This window comes from Paramisgurnus dabryanus, chromosome 22 (genome assembly GCF_030506205.2).
Source record: "Paramisgurnus dabryanus chromosome 22, PD_genome_1.1, whole genome shotgun sequence".
In the NCBI taxonomy this organism is placed as follows: domain Eukaryota; kingdom Metazoa; phylum Chordata; class Actinopteri; order Cypriniformes; family Cobitidae; genus Paramisgurnus; species Paramisgurnus dabryanus.
Genome location: NC_133358.1, coordinates 14,484,241 through 14,511,837, shown reverse-complemented (window position 1 = coordinate 14,511,837; position 27,597 = coordinate 14,484,241). Strand labels below are relative to the sequence as shown.

The following is a 27,597-nucleotide window of genomic DNA, read 5'->3' as shown; positions in this document are numbered from 1 at the left end:
GTTAAGGAAAAGCAAAGCGTTGACACTTGCTGTACCAAGAGAGGTACGTCGATTCTCAAGTGCACGTCCAGACACACTAAAAGCACACTCACAGCTAACGCTGGATGCGGGAACACACAAAATTTTCCGTGCAAGGGTTGCCATTTTTGGATAGAGGTGTTCTGTGTTTTTCCATACACCTAAAATGTCTCTGTCACTGTCGTGCATGATAATTTTTTTATTCAAGTACACGTTCAACTCATCCACTGTGATGTCCCTTTCATCTACATCCTCCCACTGGCTGAATTTCACAGATGGACCAGCCACGGCGACACATTCTGTGTCTGTGATGGTATTACCTGAGACCGCAGGGGTATTTTCTGTCGTACTGGGAGCGTCTGGAAAGCTCTGCAACTCGCTGCGGGCGTTTTGGTATATTTTATCTCTCTCCTCGTTCGTGAACATGCGGAGTTGTTTAAACTTTGGCCACAAGAGCACACCAAGCTTCGCATAATCGTCGAGTACAATGCGGTCACTCAGAAGATCTTTGGCTCTGCGTTTTAGAATCTCCAGTGATTTAGGGTCGGTTGGTGTTACCACACAGTGCTCGAGCAGTGTAGATTTCCATAAAGCCAGCAGATGAACTGTAGGATAGGTAGACCCGCTCAATTCGTCACTTGCCTTTTTAAATGGGGTTAAAAACTGAACAAGCATTTGGAGAATTTCTTTTGAGATGTGGCTCATTTTGTGTATCTCTCCTTTTGTCATGAGAATTCTTTGAACATCATCGAAAGCATAGAGTACTGATTCCACCATTTCTAATTTAGTGTTCCAGCGGGTCTCGCATTCTTGTTTTAGAGTGCGTTTCAGCTGGAGCTGCAAACCAGAATGTTTAAAATACGTTGTCAGTGACTTACACTGATTAATACATGCTCTCACAGGCTGTAATGATTCTTCCTCCTCATCATCACTTCCCTTCTTAAAAGTGTGCTTCAACACAGTGTTAAGGACATGGGCGTTGCAGCTTCTGTGTTTCCAGCTGCTGAGAGCAGCCTGTACATTCGCCCCTTGATCGCTCACAAACACAAGTTTTTCTATTTCAGTTTGTGACAGTCCGAATTCATGCAACTGCTTCAGCAGTTCTGTTTTTATGTTTGCGGCTGTTTTTGATTCATACGGGAAAGCACACGTGCATATCACCCGGCTCTGAAACACCCAGTCTTCGTCTATGAAGTGCAGAGTGATGCACATGTAGCTGACTTTTCGATAGTCATCAGTCCACAAATCAGTAGATGCTCCACAAGCAAACCCCTTATCGATTGACTGCCTGACTTTGGGTAAGAGCTCTTCCTTCAATCTAATGCACCTGTCCAAAGTAGCTCGGGAAACAGTAACACCACTGGGAAGAAGGTCTTTCACATCACAGTGGCCATGTGTAGCTCCAATTTCAACCAAGTTCTGTGCTAGCTGGCAAAATGCACTCGTTTCAAACATTCGATATGGTCTCAGATCTTTGGCACAAACACGAACGCAACTGTCGAGAATTTTCTTTTTATACGGGGCAGGTATCGCACTTGTCCTTACAAACGAACGAATGCAGCTTTGCATTGGTTTCTTGTGCCGACATGTTCTCTGGTGCTTCAGCAAATGGGATGTGCCAGTTTTGGCTGAATCAAATTTTAATAATGTGTTACAGTCTATGCATTTAGCAGCACCGATCTTTTTCCCCTCCTTGTCAACAATTAACACAAATGTTGCCCAGACCGATGATGATCCTGGATGTTTTACCTCAGTATATTCGTTGTCCTTCAGCTTTTTAGCGATGTCAGATATTGCCTCCATGCTTATCTGATTCTGACGACGACTGCACAAGCCGCTACAGCGCGGGTTTTAAAATTGATTGACAGACAGGTCTCTTTCAACGGAAATTAGCTTACCGCCAGCCACACGATGTCGCAAGCGGTCTTGGCAAACTGAGGAGAGGTTGGAAAAGGACTCAAGACGAAACACACACGCGAGATACAGCAGTTCAGACAACCACGCAATGTCGCAAGCGCTCTTGGCAAACAGATGAGAGGTTTGAAAAGGACATTGACGCACACAGGCGAGAGAGTTCGGGTCTTCTCGGGTCCGTTCAGAAAAAACACATTCATTTTTAAATTACCCGAGACCCGATGCCGCTATTATTGTACCCGACCCGTGTCCGAGGCACATGTGAAACTTTTAGACCCGAACCCGATCGGGTCTCGGGTCGGACCTCGGGTTTTCGGATCTAAGTGGACCCGTGAAGACCTCTACTCTACACTCATGCTGGCCGATAGCTGAAGCCTCCGGAGGTTGCATGTGTAGGCGGTATACGTCATCAAGACAGTCTTATTTCAGAATATTAACAATTATAAAGCTGACAATTATTTTTAGTTAATTGTAAATTGATGTAATATGCGTATGACTTGCGAATGTAATGCTCAGTTGATTTAAATAAACCAGGCTTGATGACGTATCGTATCCAGCCTGTGACCTGCGTAGCTGAATCCTTCGGATTTTACAACAACCGCACACCGTGATGAACCTGCGATCTAATGCTTTGATTTGAAAGCCTGTTGAAGACATATTCTCGAGGACATTAAAACAAATAGCCAAGGAAGCGAAACGGGGATTTTAAACGACAACGCGACAGGAAAAACATCAAGACCAAAGTCACTATTGGAGTTAGTTTTCCAAGATGGGGCTCATGGGACACTGAAGTTGCACTTTCTATATTCTCCACAGGTAATTCAGCATATTCGTTTACATCTATACAGTCCATGTTGTAAACTTGAAGTTTTATAGTTCCTTGGCTAACTTTAGCATGATTATGCATAACACTTGTTAGTGTAAACATGCATGTGGTTTAATGTGTCCGAACAGACACACGCCGTCTCTCCGCCCATTTATGTAATCTGAGGTACTGAGATAAATGTTTTCATCTTTTCTGACCTCTAGCACAAACACACGGTGACAGCGCTATTTTTAGCCTTTCATTGATAAAAGCGTCTGATCTGCGCGTCTTTCGTTTCATTTTACAAGCATGTGAAAGTTGCGCGATCTTTTTTCACCAATATGAGAGAAAGCTCTTACATATACACGGACATGTAACGTTTACTTAAAACATAAGCATTGTACTCTGACATAATGTCTGACATAATACTCTGATAAAAGCGTCTGATCTGCGCGTCTTTCGTTTCATTTTACAAGCGTGTGAAAGTTGCGTGATCTTTTTTCACCAATATGAGAGAAAGCTCTTACATATACACGGACATGTAACGTTTACTTAAAACATAAGCATTGTACTTTGACATAATATTAATTCGCGTCCATTTAAACCCGTCATGGTTGCTTTTTGTATGTGATTTTAAGCGGACATATCATGACAATCAGACTTTTTTCATGTTAAACATAAATCGGTGTGCTTTGATGGATCACAGGCAAAGGACATTGCAAATTGTTAATTTTTTTCTCATTGCTTTTGCTTTGTAGCTACTGGAAGCCATGTTAACCTTGGCATGACACGGCCGGGCCACCGTACGAGTTAAAACGCGTTCCGAATGGGGGGGGGCTAGAAAGTATTATTCAGTTGCTTGTCATATAGACTTTCACCGCTAGATGGGAGTAGATCCTACACAGTGGAGCTTTAAAGAGTTTCTTCCTGGTTTTGATTTTGAGAGACGTGTGCAAAACTATGGCAGGCCATTTGTACAAATATTTCTTTAGGTAAACAGACACATTTCATCTACGGATGCCAAACACATTCGTTGCTAGTGCACATCTAGAAATTATATCTTCATATTTTACACTCTTGTCTTGACAAAAGCTAAATTGTGCTTTTCTGTATTAAACAATATTGGATGATTCAGTTGGGCTCTTTCATCATCAAAATTGATCAATAAAATACTATTTCATATTAAGAAGACTTCAGAATGATGGTTGTGCACCACTAGCAGCATCTCAGCCAAAAGACGGACCTGACAGAAATAGGACCGCCCATTATGATAATCAGGCCCATCAAGATAATATACAACATTCAAAAGTAGTTGATTCATTGATTTTACAAAGCTTTCTCGTGGCAATTCATTCATATTTTACAAGGTGACTTATTCGTATTAATTTGTACAACCACATTTGTACATTAATTTTTGGATGATTTGCTTTTGCCCCGGCCCCTTTTTTAAGATAATCGTGTTGGCCGTTTTGCATGTGTACAAAAAAGTTTTTAACTCTAAACTCTGCTTTTTCAATTTGATGGCTTTTAAAAGATCATCATTATTATCCAGTTGTCATTATTTTTCCCAAAACTTAACTTGTGGTACATGTAGCTTATTTGCGCTGGTAGGGCAGACTCTGGGTTCTGGCTAGAGGGGATGGAGCTACGGACAAATCTCGCGAGATCCTGTGGTTGGTGTAAGGTTTTAGGGAAGGATAAGGATGAAAAACAGCGATTCTGGCTAAAGAGGAGGATACAATTACGTCTTTTCTAATCCCGGGAAATGTTAGGTTTAGGTTTGGGCTATAGGATTAAAATGAAAACAGCGCTCATCCTGCGAGATTTCAAGAGATTGAAGTTGTATCCCTTCTAGCCACAACACAGGTTCTGGGACAGCACAATCATTATGCGGCAATGTTGCTATGTACTGATTTATGAAAATAAACACCACAGTCTTTAATAATTTTTTTATTTTTCTACATATGCACAATTATGGCGATATCCGGATAAATGTCAATAAACATTGTTGAGTCATCTCGTCAATTAAGAGAAAACCCTTTTCTAAGGAGTTCTTTAAGCTCAAGTTGATATTTCCGCTATTGTCCAATAGATGGCGATCTAACGCAACTTAAACACTGACGCATTCACTCAACACTAAAAACACAGTGTAAGTTTTGAACATGGCTCTAAATCCGATCTCTTAAAAGTTCTTCACAAAAATGTTTTGTTTTTTGTTTTTTGAAAGCGGAGTGTCTGTTTTTTCCTTTTATGTGTATTTAATGAAGATAATTTTTCTGTAAGGCATTAAACTAAAACTGGGTGGCAACTTAAAAAAAAGCGCTGACGTGGAAAGAGTTAAGCATGCTTCCAAGCATATTTGATCATCACTTCAACAGTTGCACAATATTAATGTTAGTTTATAAATTAGATGAATGTTGATTTATGAAAATAAACTCAAATCATATTTTCATTGTGTCTTAGCTCCGTCTGTGTTGGTTGGGAACTGCGGTCTGTTGCAGCCACACTTGTTTCTAAGGAACTACTTTGTCTGGCGGAAAAGTAATATTTGTACTAATATAATTACAGCTTATTTGTGTTTTATTTTATGAAATCCTGCTATGCATATGAAGTAACTGTTTTATAAAAGCAATAAGCCCCGCGAAGCATGGAAGCAGTGGGATTACAGTACATTTATGGTAACCCACTGCTTCTTGGGGCTTACTGCTTTAATCTGTTACATCTCTGTATCCATCTTGTCAGATTGCAGAGTTTCATTGTTGACTTTGGATTGATCAAAAATCCAGGATAAAGTGTTTGAGTGAATGTGGTGTTGACTCTGTGTATGAGGTTCATTGTATCAGAGACGCTGTAGAAGGACAGAGATCCTTTACTGTGATCCACATACACTCCTATTCTACAGGAACTCAACACAGGGAGATTAGTCTCTTTGTTATTGTGCCAGAATGACCAGATGGAGTCAGAGCAGTACAAACTCCATGACTGATTATTAACTCCAAACCAACAGTCATCACCCCATTCCTTCCTGCTGGTGTTCTTATATGACACTGAAATACTCACATCACCACTCCACTCAACCTCCCAGTAACAGCGTCCACACAAACTCTCTCTACACAAAACTTTACTAAAATAAAATCTGTCTGGATGATCAGGATACGGCTGGACTGTGTCAGTGTAAGTAGCCACAGTGTTCTTCTCAGACAGATGGAGATTTTTATTCACTGTGTTTGAATCCAGAGACAGCAGAATGGAATCTGATAAAAAATAAAATAAGCATTTAGCAATAAAATAATAACATTGATGGGACAACATCCTGCTCTTTGTTTAATAATGTTCTGCCAGCCTTTTGGTGCAAGGGATTTTCCTGTATGTGTAGTGAGTTTGTGTACTGAACATTATGAAAACAATACACAACTCCCAGCCAGAAGGACAATAACATCTGCCTTACCTGGAATAGCAATGTGCACAAACAGCTCGCATTTATCTGTAATATGCAATCAGGTATGTGTGTAAATTTTATAGTCCTATATGATCATATTTTTACACACAGACTGAATATGGGTGTAGTACATTTGGGTCCGTGTACCTTTTGATAGTTTGTTTTTTAACTTCAAATGAAATAAGCAGAAACGAGAAAACGGACCCTTTTTTCGTTTTTTCGTTTTTTACCGAAAGACGAAAAACGAGATTTCGGGTTGATTTTTCATTTTTTTGTTTTTTGGTACAAAACCAATAAACCACTCTAAAATTCGTTGTGACATGTGGGCGGTCGCTAGACGCACCTCTCCGCCAATTGGTCAACCAAAATGTGAATATGTGACATCATCCGTTGTTCCTCAAGTCTGTTCAACAAAATAAAAGTCCTCCGCTGCTGTAGCAATAGGCTACTAATCTTTAAACTTTACAGGTCAGGTATTAAATTGTGCTTTCTTCTGTGTAACTTAACGGGTTTCGGACAAATATTTATTTCATAAATATTAATCTGCACCTGCATGGTTTTATTTTATTATTTTAGATATTTGGTGAAGCCGCGCTACCCTTTATAAACAGCGCAAAGAGGATGTAGTACAGGGCCGGGTTTCCCAAAAGCATCGTAAGGCTAAGTAGATCGTAAAAACCCTTACGAAAACTAACCATGGTTTTATTGTGGTAAAAGTGTAGTAACCATGTTTTTTTGGTGAATGGATTACTATCAGCAAAACTATGTTTTTTTTACTACACTAACCATGGTTTAACTATGGTTAACTATGGTTAAAAACCATAGTTGTCAAAACCATGGTTATTTTGTGGTTACCATGGTTTTACTACAGTAACCATGGTTTTTTGGTTTTAACTGTAGTAAAACCATGGTTAATTTTCCTAAGGGAACGATCGTACGAATCATCTTAGAATTTCCCAAAACCTTCGTAAGTAGCACTTGAAAATCATCGTAGATCTACGAGTGGTCTGGAGTAATCGTTAATTCTTAAGTGCATCGTAAGACAACAGAGTTACAAGGACACCTACAGGATAACCAGCAAATTGCACTCCTGCAATGACGAAAATGTAATGTTTTAAATGTAGGCTATATTTATTTACTGGGTTCTTATTTGTTTATTTTATATTAAATATATAATATAATATATTAAACATTCAAATGAGAAATCAAATTTAAACGACTAAACATAAATTAATATGCTGCTTCATCTAAAAATGTTTTGAAGGGAAATGGCATCTAATTAAAGAAACCAAATAAATATTTACAGGACAATGCAATAATCCATAATAATAAATAAACATATATAAAAACAAATAATAATAATCTAAACAATAATATAAAATGCAGAAGGCATTTCGCGGTGGGACGAGTCCTAAATAAATACGGAAAAGAATATTTCATTATGCAAAAATTATTAAAACATTTCATAAAACAAGTCATTGATCAATTATGATTAATAATATTACAATATTAGTTCACATCGGCTAAAGATCATTAGCCTAAACAAGCTTCTGCTACAAATTTGAGTCATTCTATTGGTGACATTTCAGCACTTGACAAAGGGATAGCGACTCGTAAGTAGCACTTAAAACCCAGCTGTGACTGCGAGCGATCGTTATACGTGCATCTTTGGGAAACGCACGTAAATTAACAACGAATGTTCGTTAAGTAGCTTGTAGAAAGCGCTCTTAAGTGCAATGTTCAACCAAGTGTAAATACGTACCTTTCTTAAGTTTTGGACAAGAGATAAAGTTTGATTTATACGACAGATATGAAAAGTTATTTAAAAAAACAATGTCATGTGGTAATTTTGTTGAAGTGATGATTTCGGTTTGTCTTCGGTTCTGTGTGCGCGCTTTTGTTTTTTTAAGAATGAACCACAAATCGCGTTCTTGTGAAGGGGAAATTTTCTTATTTTTAATGTGTTTATTACAACTAAAGTAATATTTTTTGTTATATTTTTATCTTAATATTATGTTACATTTTACAACCAGACTTTCTTAAACTTTTTAAAATCATGAATGTAAAAGCAAGTAGTTTGGTGGATGCTTCAACACAGTGCAACAGATAGCTTTGGCACATTTTTGCCGGATTTATTTGTTTTATGAAGAATTGATGTTGAATCAAATCAATATTGGATTGATTCAATCTCTTACAGTACATGTGATTTAATAAACACACGATGATATTTGCTGTGTGGTGAATAACAAGGCCTAACAGTAAATAATAACTAATCAATATCTAAAAAATAGAGAAACTCAAAATAAGAGGACAGAATACGACAAGCAAGTTCTGCATAATGCAGAAATGCTGATTGAGCTTCATGTTTCTTTATTGAGATCACGCGCATTGGCTTGGCTTATAATGATCGAGCTAAGCTCATTGCTGGTAAGAAAGATGATAATTATTAAGACATTATTAGGTAATTAAATAGATTTGTAATAATTGTTCATTTATATTTAATTCATATTGACTGTTAGGCCTATTTATAAAAAATATGTATTTACGTAATAATTTTAGATATATTTATTTTTATGTCTCTAATTTTAGTGTTAGCACCAACAACAAAAAAACATGAATGAAAGATACATTTGCAAATTACATGGTACTTTAACAAGCGGAATTCACGCGGGACAATATTTGCCATCGCTATACTCATGAGTACTTTTTAAATGGCTTCTTTTTAGTCAAAGATTTGTATTTAGTACAGTCACACTGCATGTTTGGGAAGTATGACAGTACTTTTCCGTAATTAGATTTTTTAGTATTCCCACTCATGCAAATATGACTATTATACAAGTAGCCTATATTTTTATATTTCTCCATAAACCTTCTAATACTAACAAAAAAAATCATCCGCTATGATTTTCATAGTTTTGCAATACAAATACATAAAATTACATCCTAACCCAAACCCCAAATCTAACCCCAACCCCAAGCAATAATTTAAAAATAGAAAATAAACAGGAAAAACAATACTTAAAATGACATTAAAAATAAAGTCGTGCGAGCCGGGACACGAAAAACTATTTATAGAAATAAATGTGGTGACACGAAAAAAGCAGAAAAAAGTGTCCATGAATACGAATAAATATAAAATATTTCGTAATTATACAACAGAATGCCTTGAGGTAGGGTTGCAACACCAACTGATAAGGAATATAATGAATATATTGACATTACTTATAAAATGTATTCATATATTTACAATAAATCTCTATAATCTTTTCTGTGGAAATTATGTTTTGAATGTTTTAGGTAGCCTAATTGGCTTCGTTTATTTACTATTTATTTATATATTTATTAAGGCATTCTAACATCTCTGAGTATATTCATGGAACCGGTTAATCTATACACAAGTTACAAGGTGATCTACACACAGTCGAGAACAATTTTGCAAGAATGTTTCTTATTTAGGCCTATGTTTTATTACTCTGAGATTGGGAAATAGAATTTGTGGAATTATATGAAAAATATTAAAATATATTTCAATAATAAATATATAATATATAAGTTTACTATATTTAAAAAAAAAATTTTATTATTCGAAGGTTTATGGAGAAATATAAAAATGTTGGCCTACTCTCTATTATATCTGCAAGAGTCATATTTGCAGGGGTGGAAATACTGAAAAATCTACTTACGTAAAAGCATTGTTACTTCCCAAACATGCGTGACTGTCCTCAATACAAACATGTGACTAAAAACAAGACATTTTAGTCATGTACACATACAGCCAGTAGCAAATATTGCACTGTGAATATTATTCTGCCTTGCTAAAAACTAGAGATCTGCCCGAAGCCGAATACGTTATTATATAGGTTATTATATAGGCTATAATATAAAATAGATAAAGAGCTTAAATATATAAAAAAAATATTAAAATGTACATTTTTATGAGCAAAAATTTAAACTGTAGGCAGTTACTATAGGCCTATTTCAACGAAATTGTTTTCATGAGGATGTCTGTAGAAATATGTATGCATCCTTCGTGATAAATCTAGTACGTTTGGATAAAGATTTCGCGGTGGATATGGGAGTTTATAATTCGAAACACCCAAATTTTGCGCTGCACATTCATGTTGTTAATGATCATTCACATTGCTTAAAAAAAAAGAAAGACACTTCACTGATTCAGTATAAACAAAAAAGCCCGTGACCATACGCTGTTGATCTAAAAGGATGCGCTCTGTACCAAAAATCCTGCAATGTTTGACGGTATGAGCTTGATAATTTTAGCCAAGCCAATGCGGGTGATCTCCGACAATAAAGAAACGTGAAGCTCAATCAGGAGCAATTCCGCAGAACTGTTTCTGTCTGGATATTTTAAGTTTCTCTGTTTTTAGAAATTGGTTAGTTATTATTTACTATCAGGTCCAAATTATTTTCTTTGTGTGTTTATTAAATTTGTGTACTGTATATGGTAAGAGACTGTAAGATTATGTACACATCAATTATTTATCACATCAAATATAATAAATCATTCCGGACAATCCTGTATTTTATGTGATATGTGGCAACGCTAGCTGTTGCTGCAGCATCCATAAAACTTTTCACTTTTACCTCCATGATTTTAAGAAGTTTAAGAAAAGTTATGACTGTATTACACTTGGCTGAACATTTATCTACATCCTCTAGTCGGCGCTGTATATAATGGGAAGCGCGCTTTACCAAACATCTAAAATAAAATAACATAATAACATTAAACAGTCCAGGTGCAGATTAATATTTCTGAAATAAATATTTATTCAAAACTTAGGTTACACAGAAGATAGCTCAATCTAGGACCTGTACATTTAACAGATCAGTAGGCTACAGCAGCGGAGGACTTTTATTTTGTTGAACAGACTTGAGGAACAACGGATGATGTCACATATTCACATTTTGGTTGACCAATTGGCGGAGAGGTGCGTCTAGCGACCGCCCACATGTCACAACGAATTTTAGAGTGGTTTATTCGTTTTGTACCAAAAAACAAAAAAATGAAAAATCAACCCGAAATCTCGTTTTTCGTCTTTCGGTAAAAAACGAAAAAACGAAAAAAGGGTCCGTTTTCTCGTTTCTGCTTATTTCATTTGAAGTTGAAAAACAAACTATCAAAAGGTACACGGACCCATTTGTTAGAAATGTTTAAACGCTGTAGTGGTTGACTGGAAACTAAACACAGGTTAATGAGAACATGTTATTGATCATCTCCCCTTTGAGGACAGACATCAATTTGTCTCCCTTTTTTCCATACCATGATAACCCTTTGATGTAGAACAAAAAAAGAGAAACACAGCAGTTGAACACAGATGTTTGTAACTCATTACTCATAACTCTACTGTATGTCACTGTGTCATTGTAGACCATTTCAAAAGATGTAAACAACACTGGTCCAGAAACACTTCCTGTTTCAGTTTTTTTATTTCACATATTTCATTATCTTTAAGATGTTTGTTTAACTTTAGTTAATTCAGTTCTATATGTTCTGTTGGTTTATTTTATCCCAACGTTTATCTAGTGTTAAAAACTGAAACAGGAAGTGCTTTTGGACCAGTGTTGTTTACATCTTTTGAAATGGTCTATAAAGTTACTAAGCACACTGTACTGTATAGTCATTTCATTTGGTCATATTTTCCTTTGATACTTTTTTAAGTTGTTCAAAATTAAGATGTAGTGGATGTGTGTGTGTTTGTTGGATGGTTTTACTAACTTACATTGTAGGAAATCCTCTCTAGTTCTGGGTTCGTTGTAAATAATTTCAGTGGATTTTACTGCAGAAATAAACAGATACAGTTAAAGTTATTTCTGTGAAAACACAACATACGTAAAGACTCACTGCTCACATGCATGTCTGTTACTTTACCTCTGTCAGATATACATTTAATCTCATCAATACACAAATCCTCCAGTTTATCTCTGAGTTTAGAAACAGATTTTCCCAAATCATCAAAAGTGGGAAGAGAACTGACAATAATGCTGGAAACATCTGAAGATCCAGAAGTCACAGAGAAAGACTTGAAACTCTACAGGACAAAAACAAATAAAGAAAATCAACAAAAATACAACAACAACAAAAAAACATGAATTGCACAATTCTCCTATTTCATCTACATTACAATCATATTTTTAGTTTGCTTGGTAGGGCATCTTGTGTTATTCTTTATCGTTGATTATTTCTTATTGGCTCTTATATGCCTAATCTAAAAATATTACTCCTGTATGATAGACGAGAACACAGAGGTACATAACATAAATTGTAATGGCAGTAAATTTAAGAAAGAACGCTCTCAAATAAAAATAACTATAATGAAACAAACAAGTACAGTCCATGTCCTGTTTTTCAGATCTGTTACCTGCAGGAAATGAATGTCATCGTCAGTTTGTAAAAACTGCTTCAGTTCAGCGTCTTTCCTCTTCAGATCATCAATCTCCTCCTCCAGACGCTTCATGACTCCTTCAGCTCGACTCACTGCAGTCTTTTCCTGATCTCTGATCAGTTGTGTCACCTCAGATCGTCTTCTCTCAATGGATCGGATCAGTTGAGTAAAGATCCTCTCACTGTCCTCCACTGCTGTCTGTGCAGAGCGCTGTTAGGACAAACATTACAATCAGATCTTACTGCTGTCTCACACAGCCTGAGACTCACAGTGAACTTCAGTCAGACTAAAACTCATCAAACACTTCATTCATCACTGGCTCTGAAACTTCCCATCCAGCAGATGTTTTTAAAACTCACCTTATGAGAGTCCACAGTCTGTCTCAGCTCCTGAAGCTTCTTCTCTCTCTCCTGAATTCTCTGATTTAACTTTCTTTGTGTTTCTCCCAAAACTTTCTGTGTAAAAGAATAAGCATGAATAGCAATATTACATAAATGCCTGTTACAAAATCAGGACAATATGAATCCAATATTAAACAGTCAATTTCATTTAATCTTTGTGAGTTCATACCTGTTTCTCCACACCTCCAGGTCCAGCGTAACAATGAGCAGATTGAAGTTTTGTCTTCTTGAGTTTCTCCAGCATTTCAGCAATCATCACATTTTTACCTAAATCAGGTCTTGGTGTGAAGGTTTGTCTGCATTGAGGGCAGCTGTAGATTCCCTTCTGATCCCAGCAGTCCGTAATACAGTCCATACAGAAACTGTGTCCACAGGGAAAGGTCACTGGATTCTTCAGTAGATCCAGACAGATTGGGCAAGTAAACTGATCCCAAGCCCATAAAATACTTGCTTCTGCCATTGCTTCACAAGCACACAGATAGAGAGACATGTACAAATCTGAACTGTACTTAAGATTCCTGTTCTCCTTGAGAGACGTGTGCAAAACATGTTTTTCTCGTGTGACAAGTATGACTATAACCTGCTTTTAGGGGTGGTTTACCTCTCTTCACATACAGTATTGATCCATGGTCTCCCCTCGTCTTTTGGAACCCAAAACATTTGTTATTTTCGATGAGGTATTTGTTTAAGAGTTCAGTGTCAGCAACTGCCCGATGAAACTGTCTATATAACAGCCCCAGACGCAACTGTTTTTGTTTTAAAGAGGACATTTCATGTACATTTGATTTTTTTCATGTTTAAGTGCTACAATTGGGTCCCCAGTGCTTCTTTTAAAGCAACACTATGTAGTTTTTTACCTTTAAATAATGTCTCTAAAATTATTTCAGTGATAGAACAACTTTTAACTGGACAAATTGTACTGTTTTGTACAAATTGTACAACCACACTCTGAAAGTGGCGGTGGAGGGTAGAGCACACAGCCCCACCCCTCCCCCTGCCCACAGAAGAGTGTCTGATACCAGGCACTGTTGCGCTTTTCAACCACATGGGGGAGCTGTAAGTCATTTTTACATTTAAACTACATAGTGTTGCTTTAACCTAGAAAATGTGAAAAAGATCAACCCAGTAACTTTTTTGATAAACCATTCTCTGTATGTGAAAAATAGGTCATTGAAATCTGGCTCCCCCTGTGATGTCAGAAGGGGATAATACCACCCCCTAATCTGCACTATCCAACCGCTGCACTGTCATTTAGTGCAGAGATCAGCTCATTTACATTTAAAAGGACAAACCCCAAAACAGCAAAATGTTAACATGCTATAATAAATTATCAATATGGTATTTTAAGCTAAAACTTCACATACATACCCTGGGGATACCAAAGATTTATTTTACATTGTTAAAAATTTTTTTGTGAAATGTCCCCTTTAAGAATTTCTTGCTATTTCATATTTAAGCCTGCATGGACTCCATAAAGAAATGTATAACTTGATTATAAAACGCAGATTAAAATTATATTACTTTAGAATTCCTTGAACAAACTGAGGAGATGGTGTGACAAAAACTCTGATCATAAAATTTTTTACTTTTTTACTTTTGTGAGTTTTGTGTTTTGATCTTCACTTTAATAAAAAGATATATTAAAAAACAACAATGCAAACATATCCAGTGTTCCAGACGGCCACCTCCGAATTAAAGGTACCCAAAACATCATATATTTTTTTTATATATATTACACTTACTGATTTTTTAAAAATATATATTATTGTGGGATAAAATGCATATAGTACCCGAAGAGACTTTTATTCTGAAACAACGTTTGACGTCATTTCAACATGGCAGAACTGGAAATTGGAAAACATTGTGATATTGAATCATGCAAACAAAACGGTATTTTTATTGACGTTTGTGGAAAACTAATGGTGCGAAGCGATTATTATAATAATAAATATTATAAGATATTAAACTTTATTGCCTATTTTGCCTTTATGTTGATAACAGTTGCATATAATACATTCGAGTCAGCTGCAATCTTCAATATGTTTTCGTTTTAAATATTATTTATTAAAATCACACAGCAAATTTGTTCATGTTTTCTGTGTCAATGCAGATTTTCTTCCGTTTGTATGTAGCAGCTGTTCTGGAGTATTCTGGTAAGATTTGATGTTTGGTTGGCAGAGTAAAGTTACAATCAACACAATATAACATTGTACATGATGTATGGATATTAACAAAGACTAGTTGCTTTAGTTTGTTTATAATTATACAGTACATAAGCACACTGTATTATATCATGAATTCATTTATTGCAGTCAATAGTATTTCTATTGTTCGTGTAACATTGTTTTCTTTCTCTATGTTCAAAGTTTGGACCACAGAAGCCGAGACTCTCACTCCTGTCCAGAGGTAAAGCTGAAGTCGGATTATTTGTTTACTATTTTGATTTTATGGTGGCTGTTCAGTTTGATTTTATGGTGTCCTGTTTGTTATTTTTACTAAAGACAACAAAAGCACAATCCATAATTGATGCAGTACAGATGACAGAAATATATTCCTTTGGCTTCATATCCGTTTTAATATGAAATGTTTTAATTTTATATGTTTATATAGTTTTACTGATTATGCTATACGTGACACCCCTCTGACTCTTGTGTTTAGCTGTATGTGTGTTTTTGTGTGTGCAGGTGCCAGTTAAGAGAGAGATCTCTGGGTCTGGAGGAAACACATCACATCCATGTAACTTTGAGGATTGCAAAGCAAGAGAGTTACTTCCTGTCATCTGCCCACACTGTGATAAACACTTCTGTCTGGGGTACAAACATCTTAATATCGCCAGTGTTTTATCTTTCATCTTGATAGTTTTATTTTAGTGAATCAAATCCAATTTGTCCTAAAACAGAATATGCATTATTAAAATAAATAATTTCATTACTTACCTCTGCTTCATTGTCTTATACACACCTGTCTCTTTTTTTTCTCGACTTAGGCATCGTCATCAAGATGACCATAAGTGTGAAAAGCTGGAGACACCAAAGCCTCGTATGGCTGCAACACAGGAGCTGGTACAGAAGATAGTGGGTTAGTTAAAGAGCTTTATGTGTCCTTCATTCAGATTGTTGGTATCACAAATCTATTTCGGTGTACATGCTCATCTTTTCCACTAGAGGGCAGTAGATACTCATTTTAGATTAACATCAGTTTTAATCATTTCTACACTACTTACACAGAGTCTAAGAAAAATGCACCTGCAAGTAAAGGCAGAAAAGGAGCGAAAAACACTGCAACGGCTGCAAAAGTTGCACTGATGAAGCTTAAGATGCATGCCTTAGGAGATAAAGGCCTACCACAGGTATCAGAGTAAATCAGATACATTAAGCACATTTATGGTTAATCTACAAACAGCTATTAAATGACAGATCTGATCTCTTCCAAAGACGGAGAGGACATATTTCCAGGTGTTTCTGCCTAAAGAGGCTAAAGACTCAAGCTCGCCCATGTTTTTCTCTTCTAAATGGAGTGCCGGTAAAGTGGTGGATTTCGCTGCATCTCAGGCCGGTCTGAAAAACAACAATAATGTTCTCACTGCTAAGGTCAGTCAACACTTTGAAAAAAAGACTATTGTCATTTTTACCCAGAAGATCTTTTTGATACATTAACAGCTATGTTCATCATTGGTCTTTTGTTTCATCTCATTATATGAACAGAAACTTCGTCTATGTCATCCTGAGACGGGCAATGCTTTTAAGATGGACGCAAACCTTCATTCACTTCTATCTCATGCTGAATATCCTCTGCACAATGGAGGCAATGTCATTCTGGAGTATCTGGACAATGAGAGCTCTGGACTTGATGATGTCACAGCTTATATTCCTTCTTTATGATAGAAGCTTCTTTAAACTTCTAAGTCTGAAAAATGGTGGGTTGTGACAAGATAATTGAATTGTTTACTGAAAAATGATACTTAAAGCTCTATATATATAAATATAGTCTGATATGCACCACATGTTTTAATAAATAATGCTGTAAACTCCTTACTTTAAATTGTAATTTATGAATTTGGTTATTGACCAAGACAAACACACACACACACACACATAATAATCTTGTGAGTACTTAATACATAAATGTAAAGAAGCATTTGCAAAATCATAAAATGAACACAGCAGAAATGGATAGTTCTTAGAAGCACCCTGATACTAAAAGACATGAAATGATTGCACTGAATGGAGGATGTACTTTTGTATCCTTCTTTCACCATTGAACGAGCCATTAAGGATGAGTTCACACATTGATGTATGCCCTAATTGCCTGAAAATACCTGAAAAGGGGTGTTCGTTTCTTGCAACAGCTGTACATATTTCTAAGAAACAGACATGCTGAAGAGGTTTGTTTAAGCAAAATCTATTTTTACTGTATGCACACTGACATAAGAAAGCAATGGGTCTCATTCACTAAGCATGCGTACACACAAATTTGTTCGTAAAATGTGCGTACAGACGTTTTAACTAACAAATCATGGTTCAACATAAACTTTCATACTAAAATTTATTTTAAATATATGCAGAAGAACAACTTAGACCCCACGTACGCAATAATCATGAGCGAGGAATAAATATATAAATATATAAAATATATAACACCGATATATATTATAGGGTTATATTTCCTTGTTCATGATTATTGCAAACGTGTTGTCTAAGTTGTTCTTATGTTGCAAACATTTAGAATAAATTTTAGTATAAAAGTTTTTGTGGATTCATGATTTGTTAGTTAAAACGTCTGAACGCATATTTCAAGAACAAATTTGTATGTATGCATGCTTGGTAAATGAGACAATTTTTTTGAATCACTATTTGTTGAATCATTTTGAACATTTTATGAGAAGAATGTCATCCACACAAGCATTGAATTAAGGGAGTGATAATGTCCTCCTTGCTTTTGTAAAAAAAAAAAAAAACAACAGGTCCTCAGTCACAGATCAATAAATAACATCAAAGCCACAGTGGTTTCTATGACCACTGTTTTGACACCACCGTTGTTGGGTCAAATATAAACCTTTTCTGGGTTAATTTAACCAAACAGCTGGGTTTGTGCCATTTTGACCCAACGCTGGCTTGAAAATAACCCAGCATTTTTAACATGAATGTATTTAACAGTATACTTGTTTCAAGAGGGTTATGCTTTTGTATAATTTAGAAAGTGTAGTTACAAAGGACCTTTTTGGAAATTCCATATAAAATATATCTAAACCAAAAATTACGCTACATCAGTGAAGATTATATGTTAAAATGTCTCTAGATAAAAAATGTAAACCATGTGTCGCAGTGCCAGAATAATAAGATGAAATAAGTGATATCTGAAATGGGCACTGCTAATGAGGGATGTTTTGAAAACCCCTGATATAAATGTATAATATATCTATATACATTACATAAAATAATAATATGATTTTTATCTTAAAGTAAGATGTAAAGTATAAATTAAGGTACATGCTTGATTTCATTAGGTTTTACACAAATCAGTGAGTCAGTGAAATATTAATAACAGATGTCTAAGAAGTCACAGACATCTAATATTGACTGTTGGAGATCTGAAGATTCGGATTCATGGTATCTTAATTCTTACTGGAAATTTACACTGTCAGAAGAAAATGGTCACTGGGGTGGTACCCTTAAAAATATATCCTAATATGTACCATTTAGTTACAGATATGTATATATTTGATTCCATTTGATGTAGCCTACTTTAAAGTTACTTTAGAGTTATTTTCAGCGCATCGTTGGGTCAAAAATGGACAAACACAACCCAATGGGTTGTAATTTAACATAAACTGGGTTGTTTTAACCCATTGATCTGTAAAATATAAAAATTTCCTGGGTTAATTTTGATACAGTGGTGGGCTAAAAATTACCCAGCATTATTTATTAAAGTGTAATATGCGCTCTTTGGTACCAATATGGGGTACTAATAGGAACTCTAGGTGCAAAGGTGTACTTTTTAAAAGCACTGCCGCAGTGACAGCAAGGGACCATTTCTTTCTCTGACAGTGTAGGGTACCATCTGTTCATATAAAAGTCTTTGTTTGGATAATTTATGATTACTGAAAATATATAAATAAACTTCTTACAAATATTTAAGTATATAAATATAGTACAGAATGATTCAAAATACAACCTGCGTTCCTGGTTTATCTCATCCATTATGTGCTTTTGAAATACAATGTTGCATGGTGACGCAGGCCTTTGCAATAATTTTCCTCAAAACGCATGCTTGCTCACACCCACAAACACACCCACACTAGTCAGACGCAGATAATGGTTCATTGAACAGTTTGCGAGAATGACTGGTGTCTGGATTTTAGTGTGGAGTAAACTACAGTTGATCAATGCTTGTATCAACCCACTCTCTGTGTAGGCTAAGATTTACACCCCAAACATCCCCAAAACAGAGCAGGGTGAATGATTGAACCTGCTGTTTTTCAGGTTGAAACCTTTTAATAAATCTGTCGAACATGTGGTTTCAGTGAAACCCGGACAACTCCACAGAAATGGAGGAAATCGGTTCGTTTACTCTGCTTATTATAAGCATTTTAGACGGATTATTTAAACAAGAGGCGTGTTAGGTTGCTTTGTTGCAATGTCAAAAAAAAAAAGGTCAAAATATATGCACCAGCTGTCAACAGGGCAGTACCCTTTAAAAAGGTCCTAATATGTACCATACAGAGAAATATACATTAGGGACCAATTTGTACCTTTAAGATATTAATATGTACCTGTAATATGAAATGTAAGATACAAGATATGAACTGTTTAGGTACAAAGTTGTACTTTTTCGACAAGTTATTTTCGACTAATCGTTGGGTCAAAAATTGACAAACGTCTAGGTGTGTGCCTTTTTGATACAGTGGTGGGCTGAAAATAACCCAACATTATTTATTAAAGTGTAATATTCACCCTTTGTAACCAATCTGAGGTACTAATATGAACTCTTTATGTGCAAAGGTGTACTTATTAAAAAAAATAAAAAAATACCAGCTGCACCAGTAAAGTAAAACCTGTTAGTAAAACCTGTTTAAACATGACTTTTATTTGCTTGCAGCTGGTTATTACATTTGATGTATTATTATTTTTTTTTTGCATGAAAGGCTGGTAGGCTGGTGTTTCTCAAAGAAGTTAATGTTGTGTGTGTCAGATAGACGTTGATGAAGTGAGTCAGAACGTGTTTGATTCACAAATAAACGAGCTCTTCATCACTCGTTCACCTTGATGGGTTCAAGTCAAAGGAGAGTAGAGGTTGGGAAAGTAGGAGGAGGGATATATGGGGGGATGTCCTGTGATGTTGACGCGATCTAATCGATTTTGTGACAGACACCTTACGATATATAAGCATGACATCTTCATTTCTGAATGACTGAGACTGAAGAAGGAACTCACAACCACCTGTTACTGAACATCAAGCGTCCAAAGACAAATGTAAGTCCATTAACTATTAACACTTTCTTCAACAGAGGTTTAATTTTTTTTATTAAATTACAAATCAAAAGTTTTTTTTCTTGAAAGTTTAGATAACAACTGCAAGATTTGTATTAGGGGTGCGTTTAAACAGCCCGTGATTTTGTGTTACGTTTGCAGTAGGCTATTTTTTTTTAAATGCAAGTTTATGAATAGGCACGCGCGTCATATGTGTCATGAGCATTGCCTTAAATAAGATGCGTAAAAAGTTAAAAACACGCGTTAAAAAAGGTGGTCACCTTGCGTCCATTCCACTGCGCTATGAAAAATACTGTAGTATAGCCTACTTTAGTAGCCTTTTTAGGATATAGACCTAAACTATGTTATAATTTTATATTTTGGTAATTATAAAAATGTTAATGTACTGTATACTAAAGACTTATAAATATTAGTAGCCTACTAGCCTGTTACTGTATTAGTACTATAACCTTACGTTAATGCCATATGAACAGTGAATTGATGAATTGTTTATTATTTAAAAACACTATACAGAACTTTAATAGTCTGATAAAGTAAATGCCAAAGTATACTACAATATTTGTAATGTTGGTGTTTTTGACCGTCAAATGTGTAACCTATGAATAAACGCCCACTACACATCATGCCATTAGAAAATATTATTACGTCATTAGGCCTTTTTTAAGGTTTAGTAATGATCTGTTATGGATATTTCATGTCTTTTTTTAAATAGTTATTTTTTTAATTGCGTTTACCATCTTGCACATCTCTTCTAGTGCCCTGTATCCAGAGCCAGCATGCTGCCTGACGCGTTATCTCAGCCGGTAACAAAGTGCCTGATTCCGTCGCGTTTGGGAAGCGCCGCGTTCCTGGTGCTGCTTATCTTGTCCACGACTGCGTCCTATGCACATGGCACCACAGTAGAGCACGACCTCCACATCGTCCATAACGTCGATAACAGAAGTGAGTTACTTCACAGTTTATTTGAATACAAATAAGTGTGACCACAGTCATAATATAAGTAAACATTTGCATCAATAAATGCAAAAAATGCACCGCAATATATACAATTTAGTTTCATTCAGTTATTTTAAATAATATGTAAAAATATATCAATAAAATATATCAATAAAATAAAAACATTATGAACACACAACATTTTAAATAATGCATTTTTATATTGCATTATACAGACAAGTGTGCTTAAGTGTTACTAAAATGTCTCATATAATTTTTATTTATTTTAGAATGTCTTTGTTACAAATGTTACATCTACTTAATATATTTACAGCAAAATTGTTTGAATTTTTTTTTTGCATAATTACATGCAACTAAGACAAAACCTCAGTCGTACATGTTGTTAATTAATATTAATACTCAGTACTTAAAGGGATGGTAAAACTAGTAAACACATTAAGGTTAACCTATTGAATTAAATTCAAAATAAGAAAGAAATTTCTTAGTGAAAAAACTTGTATGCTTGTTTACAAAATACAAATTAATTTTAACTTTGGATGTATCCACATCAGGTCCAGAGATTGACCCATTCTGGTATGTGGGGCGTGGTGTGAGACCCATCGGGCGATTTGGGAAGAGGCAGAGTGCAGGTGGTCTACAACCTGTGGTCAAGTCTCTGGAGCTCCTGTTAAACACTTTCAGGAATAAAGAGAGTTTGCGTAGTGTACTGGCACAGGATGATTCAGACTGGTTACCATAACATCCTCATGCCTTCATCTGCCCGTTGGCTGTAATTATTGAAGTGTATTAGTGTTCAACTGATCCGTTTTCTCATATTCTGTATGACTTTGTCTCCCACAACATTGATTTCACATAAAATGACTGGCAAACGAATATATCTGTACATATAACAAATGCAATCTATATTAATAAATAAACTGACAAATGTATATGTTTGATTCACTTATGCTACTAGATGAATTATGCAAATTACAGCTCCACAATTGAATTGTTAAAATATATAAAGATACAAATGGAGTTCTGAATCATGAGTTCATGAGTATTTTATTTGTGTATATAACTCAACACTGTTTCTGTCAGAAGAAATTTGGCACATGAGAAATCATTGGCTTATTCAGAATATTATCTGTATCGCTGTTAACACTTACTGTTAAAATACACAAATACACTCTTCTGATAAGAGGCAGGCTAATGTCCTTTCATTCTGTTATCATGACAAACCCGAAATACACCTATGGAACCCAACATATTGCATGTCTGTCTCTTCTGTTTTTGTAATTTATTCAAATGCAAATGTGCATTGGATATTTTTTTAATAGAAAAATACATGACACTGTAGGACACTTAACTTCTTCAATGTGCTTTTCATTGGACGTTTTTACATTAGAAATGTGATACATGCTTTTATACATAAACATTGCCATAGACAACAACAGGGAGCAGGACCCGTTTGAGACACTTAAAACTGTGGTATAATGGCCAAGACAAAGTAGGACAGTGAAGAACATGCTAGTTGATTCTCTGTCGGCTTCAAATAAATTAAAACCAAGGAGCTGATAAAAATTCATTATCTCGATATGGACACATTTGTTGTGTCATAAAAACACATTTCTACACTGTAAAAAGTTGTGAAAAGTAAGTTACCTAGTTGCCTTAAACTTTTAAGTTAATTTAACTTAAAAATATTAGTAAACTCAAAAACGTGTAAAAAATTATGTGTCAACTATTATTTTTAAGTTGAATTAACTCAACATTTTAAGGCAACCAGGTACATACATTTTAAAGTTAAACCAATAAACCTTTTTACAGTGCAAATTAAAAACATTTAATTAACACAAAAATATTTTTGCTTTCTGTTGCCTATTGTTAAAAAATCCCAATAATCAATGGGTTTGGAAGGACAACACTGCCTAGATTTTATCATAGTTATACAAAAAAAACAACATGACATGATATGTCATATACAGTCACATAATTGTTCATAAAATACTGACGTGAAAATTAGATGTCAAACTGAGGATCCATCTTAATCACAACACGTATCTGATTTGCATTTATATAGAATGTATATATATATAATATGGCAATGTAATACTGTAAAAGAAATGAGTGGGATGACTGATATATGCTTTACAAATATATAAGCTTTATTATATATTTTTTTTTCTCAGCACCCTCAGACCATTTTGGGTGTATTTAATACTGCACTGTAAAAATTATGCCAAATCAATTATATGTTCATTTAAGTTACATTGAACAATTTCCACTTATTTTGTTAAAAATTTTAAAAAGTTATGTCAACTTTTCACGAAACCTAAAATAGTAAGTTAAATTAACTTGCAAAACCAAGTTTTTTTAACTTAATGCTTTTTGTACAGTGATATATATTTTTGCCAATATTTATAATCACTATTCTATAGACTATAAATTGCAATGCAATTTATCTTAGATAATTTTACAGGACGTCCACACTTTGCATTTTAAGTATGTAGCTGAATTTTAATACTAAAGCAATTTTCTTACAATACAAATCCAGGAGATTTCAAATTCATTAAACAATGTTAGGAGTCACCACAGCCTGTAGCACTTGTTAGCAAATGACTGAAGTGTGGTGTACTGAGATAGAATGAGGCACTGATTTAATATTTCTACTTAATAGTGGATTGAATATCCTGGGTTAATTTGGACACAAGTGTGAATACACGGGAGGTTTCTGGTTTTGCACACACACACATTCACATGTGTTTGCACACGTACATACACAAACTCATTATATGGCAAGATGGTCAAGTACTTTCCAATAATACTTGACACTGATTCTCAAAAAAATGACATTTTAAATGCAAGTGTAAGAATGATCTCAGTTGATTTAGATGCTGATAACAATTTCATTAACTATATTAATGACAAAGACGTGACAAAAAAAAATGATGATCGGAAAAGAAACCTGAGTTATTTGTGCCAGGAAAAAAAACAAAAAATGATTGAGGAAGCTGCGATTGAGATGAATTAAATTCAAAAGGGTCCTGCAGATATCTTGTGTTTACTTTCACATAGACATTTCATACACTTAAAACTTTACCATTGTGCAAAAGTCTTAGGCCACCACCAGGTTTGCTGTTTTACCAATGATATACCTTTTTTCTTCAAGATTAATCTTTAATCTAGATTAATCTCATACAAAATAAAAGTAATTTTTTGCATAACATATGAGTTTGTGCTGTGTTTAATTATTATGTATATATAAATACACACACATTTGTGTATGTATTTAAGAAACATTTACATGTGTATATATATTTATTTATATTTTTATATATTCTAAATTATATATAAATAAAATTTCTTAAATGTATATATATGTATGTGTGTGTGTTTAAATATACATAATATTTACACACATCACAAACTCATATATTATGCAAAAAAACTTTTATTTTGTATGAGGTTAATCTAGATTAATCTATGCCCAGCCCTAAAATAAACCCGCAATTTTCAAAACAAAATGGCTTTTCAGGTAAAAGTCAGTATTTAGTTTGACCTTTCTTGGCACTAAACTCTTTTAACTCTTTTGCTGCCAGCATTTTTTTTTTAAATTTGCCTGCCAGCCAGCGCCAGCATTTTTTTCTTCTTTAAACTTTTTTCTTTTTTAAATATATAAACATACAATATATCAAATGAAAGAAAAAAACTTCTACTTTAAAAAAAACTTTCGTCGTATCTTAATTTGTTCTCTTTTTATCACCTCTCAAATACACTGTAAAATTTAAAAAGTTGCATTAACTTAACAAAATTACTTTAAATAAAAACATATTAGTTTAAATATCTTTTTATGTGTTATTAATCTAGTAATTATATATTTTTTAGGTGTTACCAATTAAAGTTTTTTTACTTAAACATGTAAGTTGAAACAACTCAATTTTTTAGGTGTTACCAGTTTAAGTAATTTTTTAACAGTTGATCAAACTTTAACTATGTCTATTTTGTGTATAAGTAAGTTTCTTCAAAAAAAAAAAAAAGTTGAAATAATTGCATTTTTGTAAAGGACTTTTGTTATACTTAAAACCTAGGGCTGACAAAAAAATTAATTGCGATTAATCGCATACAAAATAAAAGTTTGTTTTTGCATAATATATAGATGTATGCAACTGTATGTAATTATTTTGTATATATAAATACACACACATGCATATATATATTTAAGAAATATTTACATGTATATACATATTTATTTGGATTTTAATATATTTGATATTTTATATAAAGAAAAAATATATTCATAAACATTTTTTTTTTCTTAAATAAATGTATGTGTGTATTTACATATAGATGATATTTACACACAATACACACACACATACATTATGCACAAAGAAACATTTATTTTGCATGAGATTAATTGCGATTAATCTTTTGACAGCCCTATTAAAAACATACATGGAGTATTTACTGCTTTTGAATTCGTGTTTAATAAGTTGGATAAGAGTGCCACCTAGTGGATAATAGTGGAAATATGGATTACCGTAAAAACTCGTCATTGGCAGGGAAGCATTTCTCTTAACTAACAAGATAACTCGTTAATGGTGGGGGAAAAGTTAAGGAGACTGAAGTCTTGAATTCAATAAATGGGGAGATTACACTAAATACGTTACTATATTAAACTTATAATTTTATTATAATTGTCAAAACTGTAAAAAGTGAAAGTTGGATAAACTTAAAAAAAAATACTTAAATTGGTAACACCTAAAAAAAAGCTTTACTTAAAATGAGTAAAAAAAATCTGATTTTAGGGATTACCAATTGAAGTAATTTTGACTTGTGATAAGAAGACATAAATTAGAAAAATAGTTTGAAATTGTTTAACTTAATTTGTTTAGTTAAAGTAACACAAAAATATATGTTAATATGATGTCATTTTTTACATCAACATTGTGGTGGCCTAAAACATTTGCACAGTACTGTATGGTCTAGCATTTTCATCATTTACATTTCCAACAGACATGTACAACACTCGAAAACAGTTAGAAAAGGAGAAAGAAGGTCCCAGATTGTTAACACTTACTATTGTCCACCTATATGTCAGAATGCTAAAATTACAATTACACCCTCTGTGTGGTTCACTGGAGGCCGTGTGGTCTCCTTTAAGGCAGAGAGAAACAGATGTGATGCTCTGGTTACTGGAGCACAGAGGTGTAGAGCTCCAGGGGTTGTCGCATTAATGCTGATTATATTTGAGGACCGACAGTTGGATCAAGGCACTGGTGTGGAACAGCCTGATGGTCCTAGCAGTCAATGAAGCGATAAGAAGCCATATTTGACAAATGTGGAGATCACGTATCCTCTTGTCATGGCCTCATAGATCTCACCTGTGACTCGGGTTTATACTCCATTTCTGTGTGAAAGAAATTCAGAAGGCCTTCTTAGGAAATTTTATACATACTTCAATTGTTTTAACTTACAGTAAATGTGATCATAAAGTATATTTAGTGAGATGTATGTTCATATTATCATATGACTTATAGTGCATGAGTCATACGTATTGCTTGTACTGTTCAGTTCTGCTTTTGCTGAATTCATTTAAGGTCACTAACCAACTTTCTGATGTAATCATATGGATTTGTGTTGAACAGCACAAAAAGAGTATCAGGGAAAACAGCTATCAAACAATGTTGGCTACATAGAAGAACCACTTCAGGCCTCCTACAGTACAAGATGACCATCATCATCTCCAGCTATTAACAGGTTTACGTGACTAACAAGCTCGTTTTGTCCTTTCAAGATGCAGCTAATGTGAAATAAAGAAATCGATATGAATCATGATCATATCAATGGCCCGGGCTAAAGAGAAACCCATTAATTAACATACAGTAAAGACAGAAGCGTAAGGACGAAAGCGGTGGAAAAGAAATAATGCTGGCAGTCGGCTTACTGTTTCTTCTCTAATGGATCCTCTGCTCTTTTCTTCTCCTGCATGGTGCATTAAGTCTCACACCTTTTCACGGGTTGCCCATTCCACCTTATTTTTCAAATCAGAATGTGTAATGTCACTTGGCGTGAAAACATGTTTTTTCATCAACCTCTCCCTGTGCTCAACGTCAAGAGATGAGAAAGGTGCTCTTTTCACTGAAGCAGACTGAAATGATGCCTCTGGGATGTCAGTAGGTTTATACGT

General features: G+C 34.6%; 4 protein-coding genes across 7 annotated transcripts in view; 2 read left to right on the top strand and 2 right to left on the bottom strand.

Moving 5' to 3' along the window:
- Positions 1 to 1,385: 1,385 nt before the first annotated feature.
- Positions 1,386 to 13,473, bottom strand: LOC135785271 (E3 ubiquitin-protein ligase TRIM65-like). Its single transcript, XM_065294607.2, has 6 exons — positions 13,148 to 13,473; positions 12,937 to 13,032; positions 12,554 to 12,787; positions 12,064 to 12,223; positions 11,915 to 11,971; positions 1,386 to 5,991 (listed from the first exon to the last, which is right to left on the bottom strand). The coding sequence occupies exons 1-6, from the start codon at positions 13,466 to 13,468 to the stop codon at positions 5,438 to 5,440; spliced, it is 1,422 nt and encodes a 473-aa protein (XP_065150679.2). The 5' UTR covers positions 13,469 to 13,473; the 3' UTR covers positions 1,386 to 5,437.
- Positions 13,474 to 14,785: 1,312 nt separating this feature from the next.
- Positions 14,786 to 17,012, top strand: zfand1 (zinc finger, AN1-type domain 1). Its single transcript, XM_065295019.1, has 8 exons — positions 14,786 to 14,868; positions 15,089 to 15,131; positions 15,345 to 15,384; positions 15,663 to 15,790; positions 15,965 to 16,056; positions 16,206 to 16,327; positions 16,413 to 16,568; positions 16,683 to 17,012. Exons 1-8 carry the CDS (start codon positions 14,814 to 14,816, stop codon positions 16,857 to 16,859), a joined length of 813 nt encoding a protein of 270 aa, XP_065151091.1. The 5' UTR covers positions 14,786 to 14,813; the 3' UTR covers positions 16,860 to 17,012.
- Positions 17,013 to 20,296: 3,284 nt separating this feature from the next.
- Positions 20,297 to 24,716, top strand: prlh2 (prolactin releasing hormone 2). The gene is made up of 3 exons (XM_065294863.2): positions 20,297 to 20,450; positions 21,224 to 21,410; positions 21,977 to 24,716. The coding sequence occupies exons 1-3, from the start codon at positions 20,385 to 20,387 to the stop codon at positions 22,162 to 22,164; spliced, it is 441 nt and encodes a 146-aa protein (XP_065150935.1). The 5' UTR covers positions 20,297 to 20,384; the 3' UTR covers positions 22,165 to 24,716.
- A 1,635-nt stretch (positions 24,717 to 26,351) lies between these two features.
- The window catches only part of myripb (myosin VIIA and Rab interacting protein b), a 150,012-nt gene continuing 148,766 nt past the window's right edge, over positions 26,352 to 27,597 (bottom strand). For all 4 annotated transcript variants that reach the window (XM_065294859.2, XM_065294858.1, XM_065294860.1 and 1 more), the window contains one exon: positions 26,352 to 26,817. In XM_065294859.2, the coding sequence (XP_065150931.1) occupies positions 26,771 to 26,817 (47 nt within the window). In that variant the 3' untranslated portion in view covers positions 26,352 to 26,770. The remainder of the gene's footprint in view (positions 26,818 to 27,597) is intronic.

Bases quoted from the DNA above. Each gene is read 5' to 3' on its own strand.
- LOC135785271 (XM_065294607.2), bottom strand. From the start codon at position 13,468: ATGTCTCTCTATCTGTGTGCTTGTGAAGCAATGGCAGAAGCAAGTATT. The intron at 12,224-12,553 runs GTAACAGATCTG...TTTGTCCTGTAG, and splicing joins ATGACATTCATTTCCTGCAG to AGTTTCAAGTCTTTCTCTGT. The intron at 5,992-11,914 runs GTAAGTTAGTAA...ATTTTTTATCAG, and splicing joins TAGAGAGGATTTCCTACAAT to ATTCCATTCTGCTGTCTCTG.
- zfand1 (XM_065295019.1), top strand. From the start codon at position 14,814: ATGGCAGAACTGGAAATTGGAAAACATTGTGATATTGAATCATGCAAA. The intron at 15,385-15,662 runs GTAAAGCTGAAG...TTGTGTGTGCAG, and splicing joins ACTCTCACTCCTGTCCAGAG to GTGCCAGTTAAGAGAGAGAT. The intron at 16,569-16,682 runs GTCAGTCAACAC...TTATATGAACAG, and splicing joins ATAATGTTCTCACTGCTAAG to AAACTTCGTCTATGTCATCC.
- prlh2 (XM_065294863.2), top strand. From the start codon at position 20,385: ATGACTGAGACTGAAGAAGGAACTCACAACCACCTGTTACTGAACATC. The intron at 20,451-21,223 runs GTAAGTCCATTA...CATCTCTTCTAG, and splicing joins TCAAGCGTCCAAAGACAAAT to TGCCCTGTATCCAGAGCCAG. The intron at 21,411-21,976 runs GTGAGTTACTTC...TATCCACATCAG, and splicing joins CCATAACGTCGATAACAGAA to GTCCAGAGATTGACCCATTC.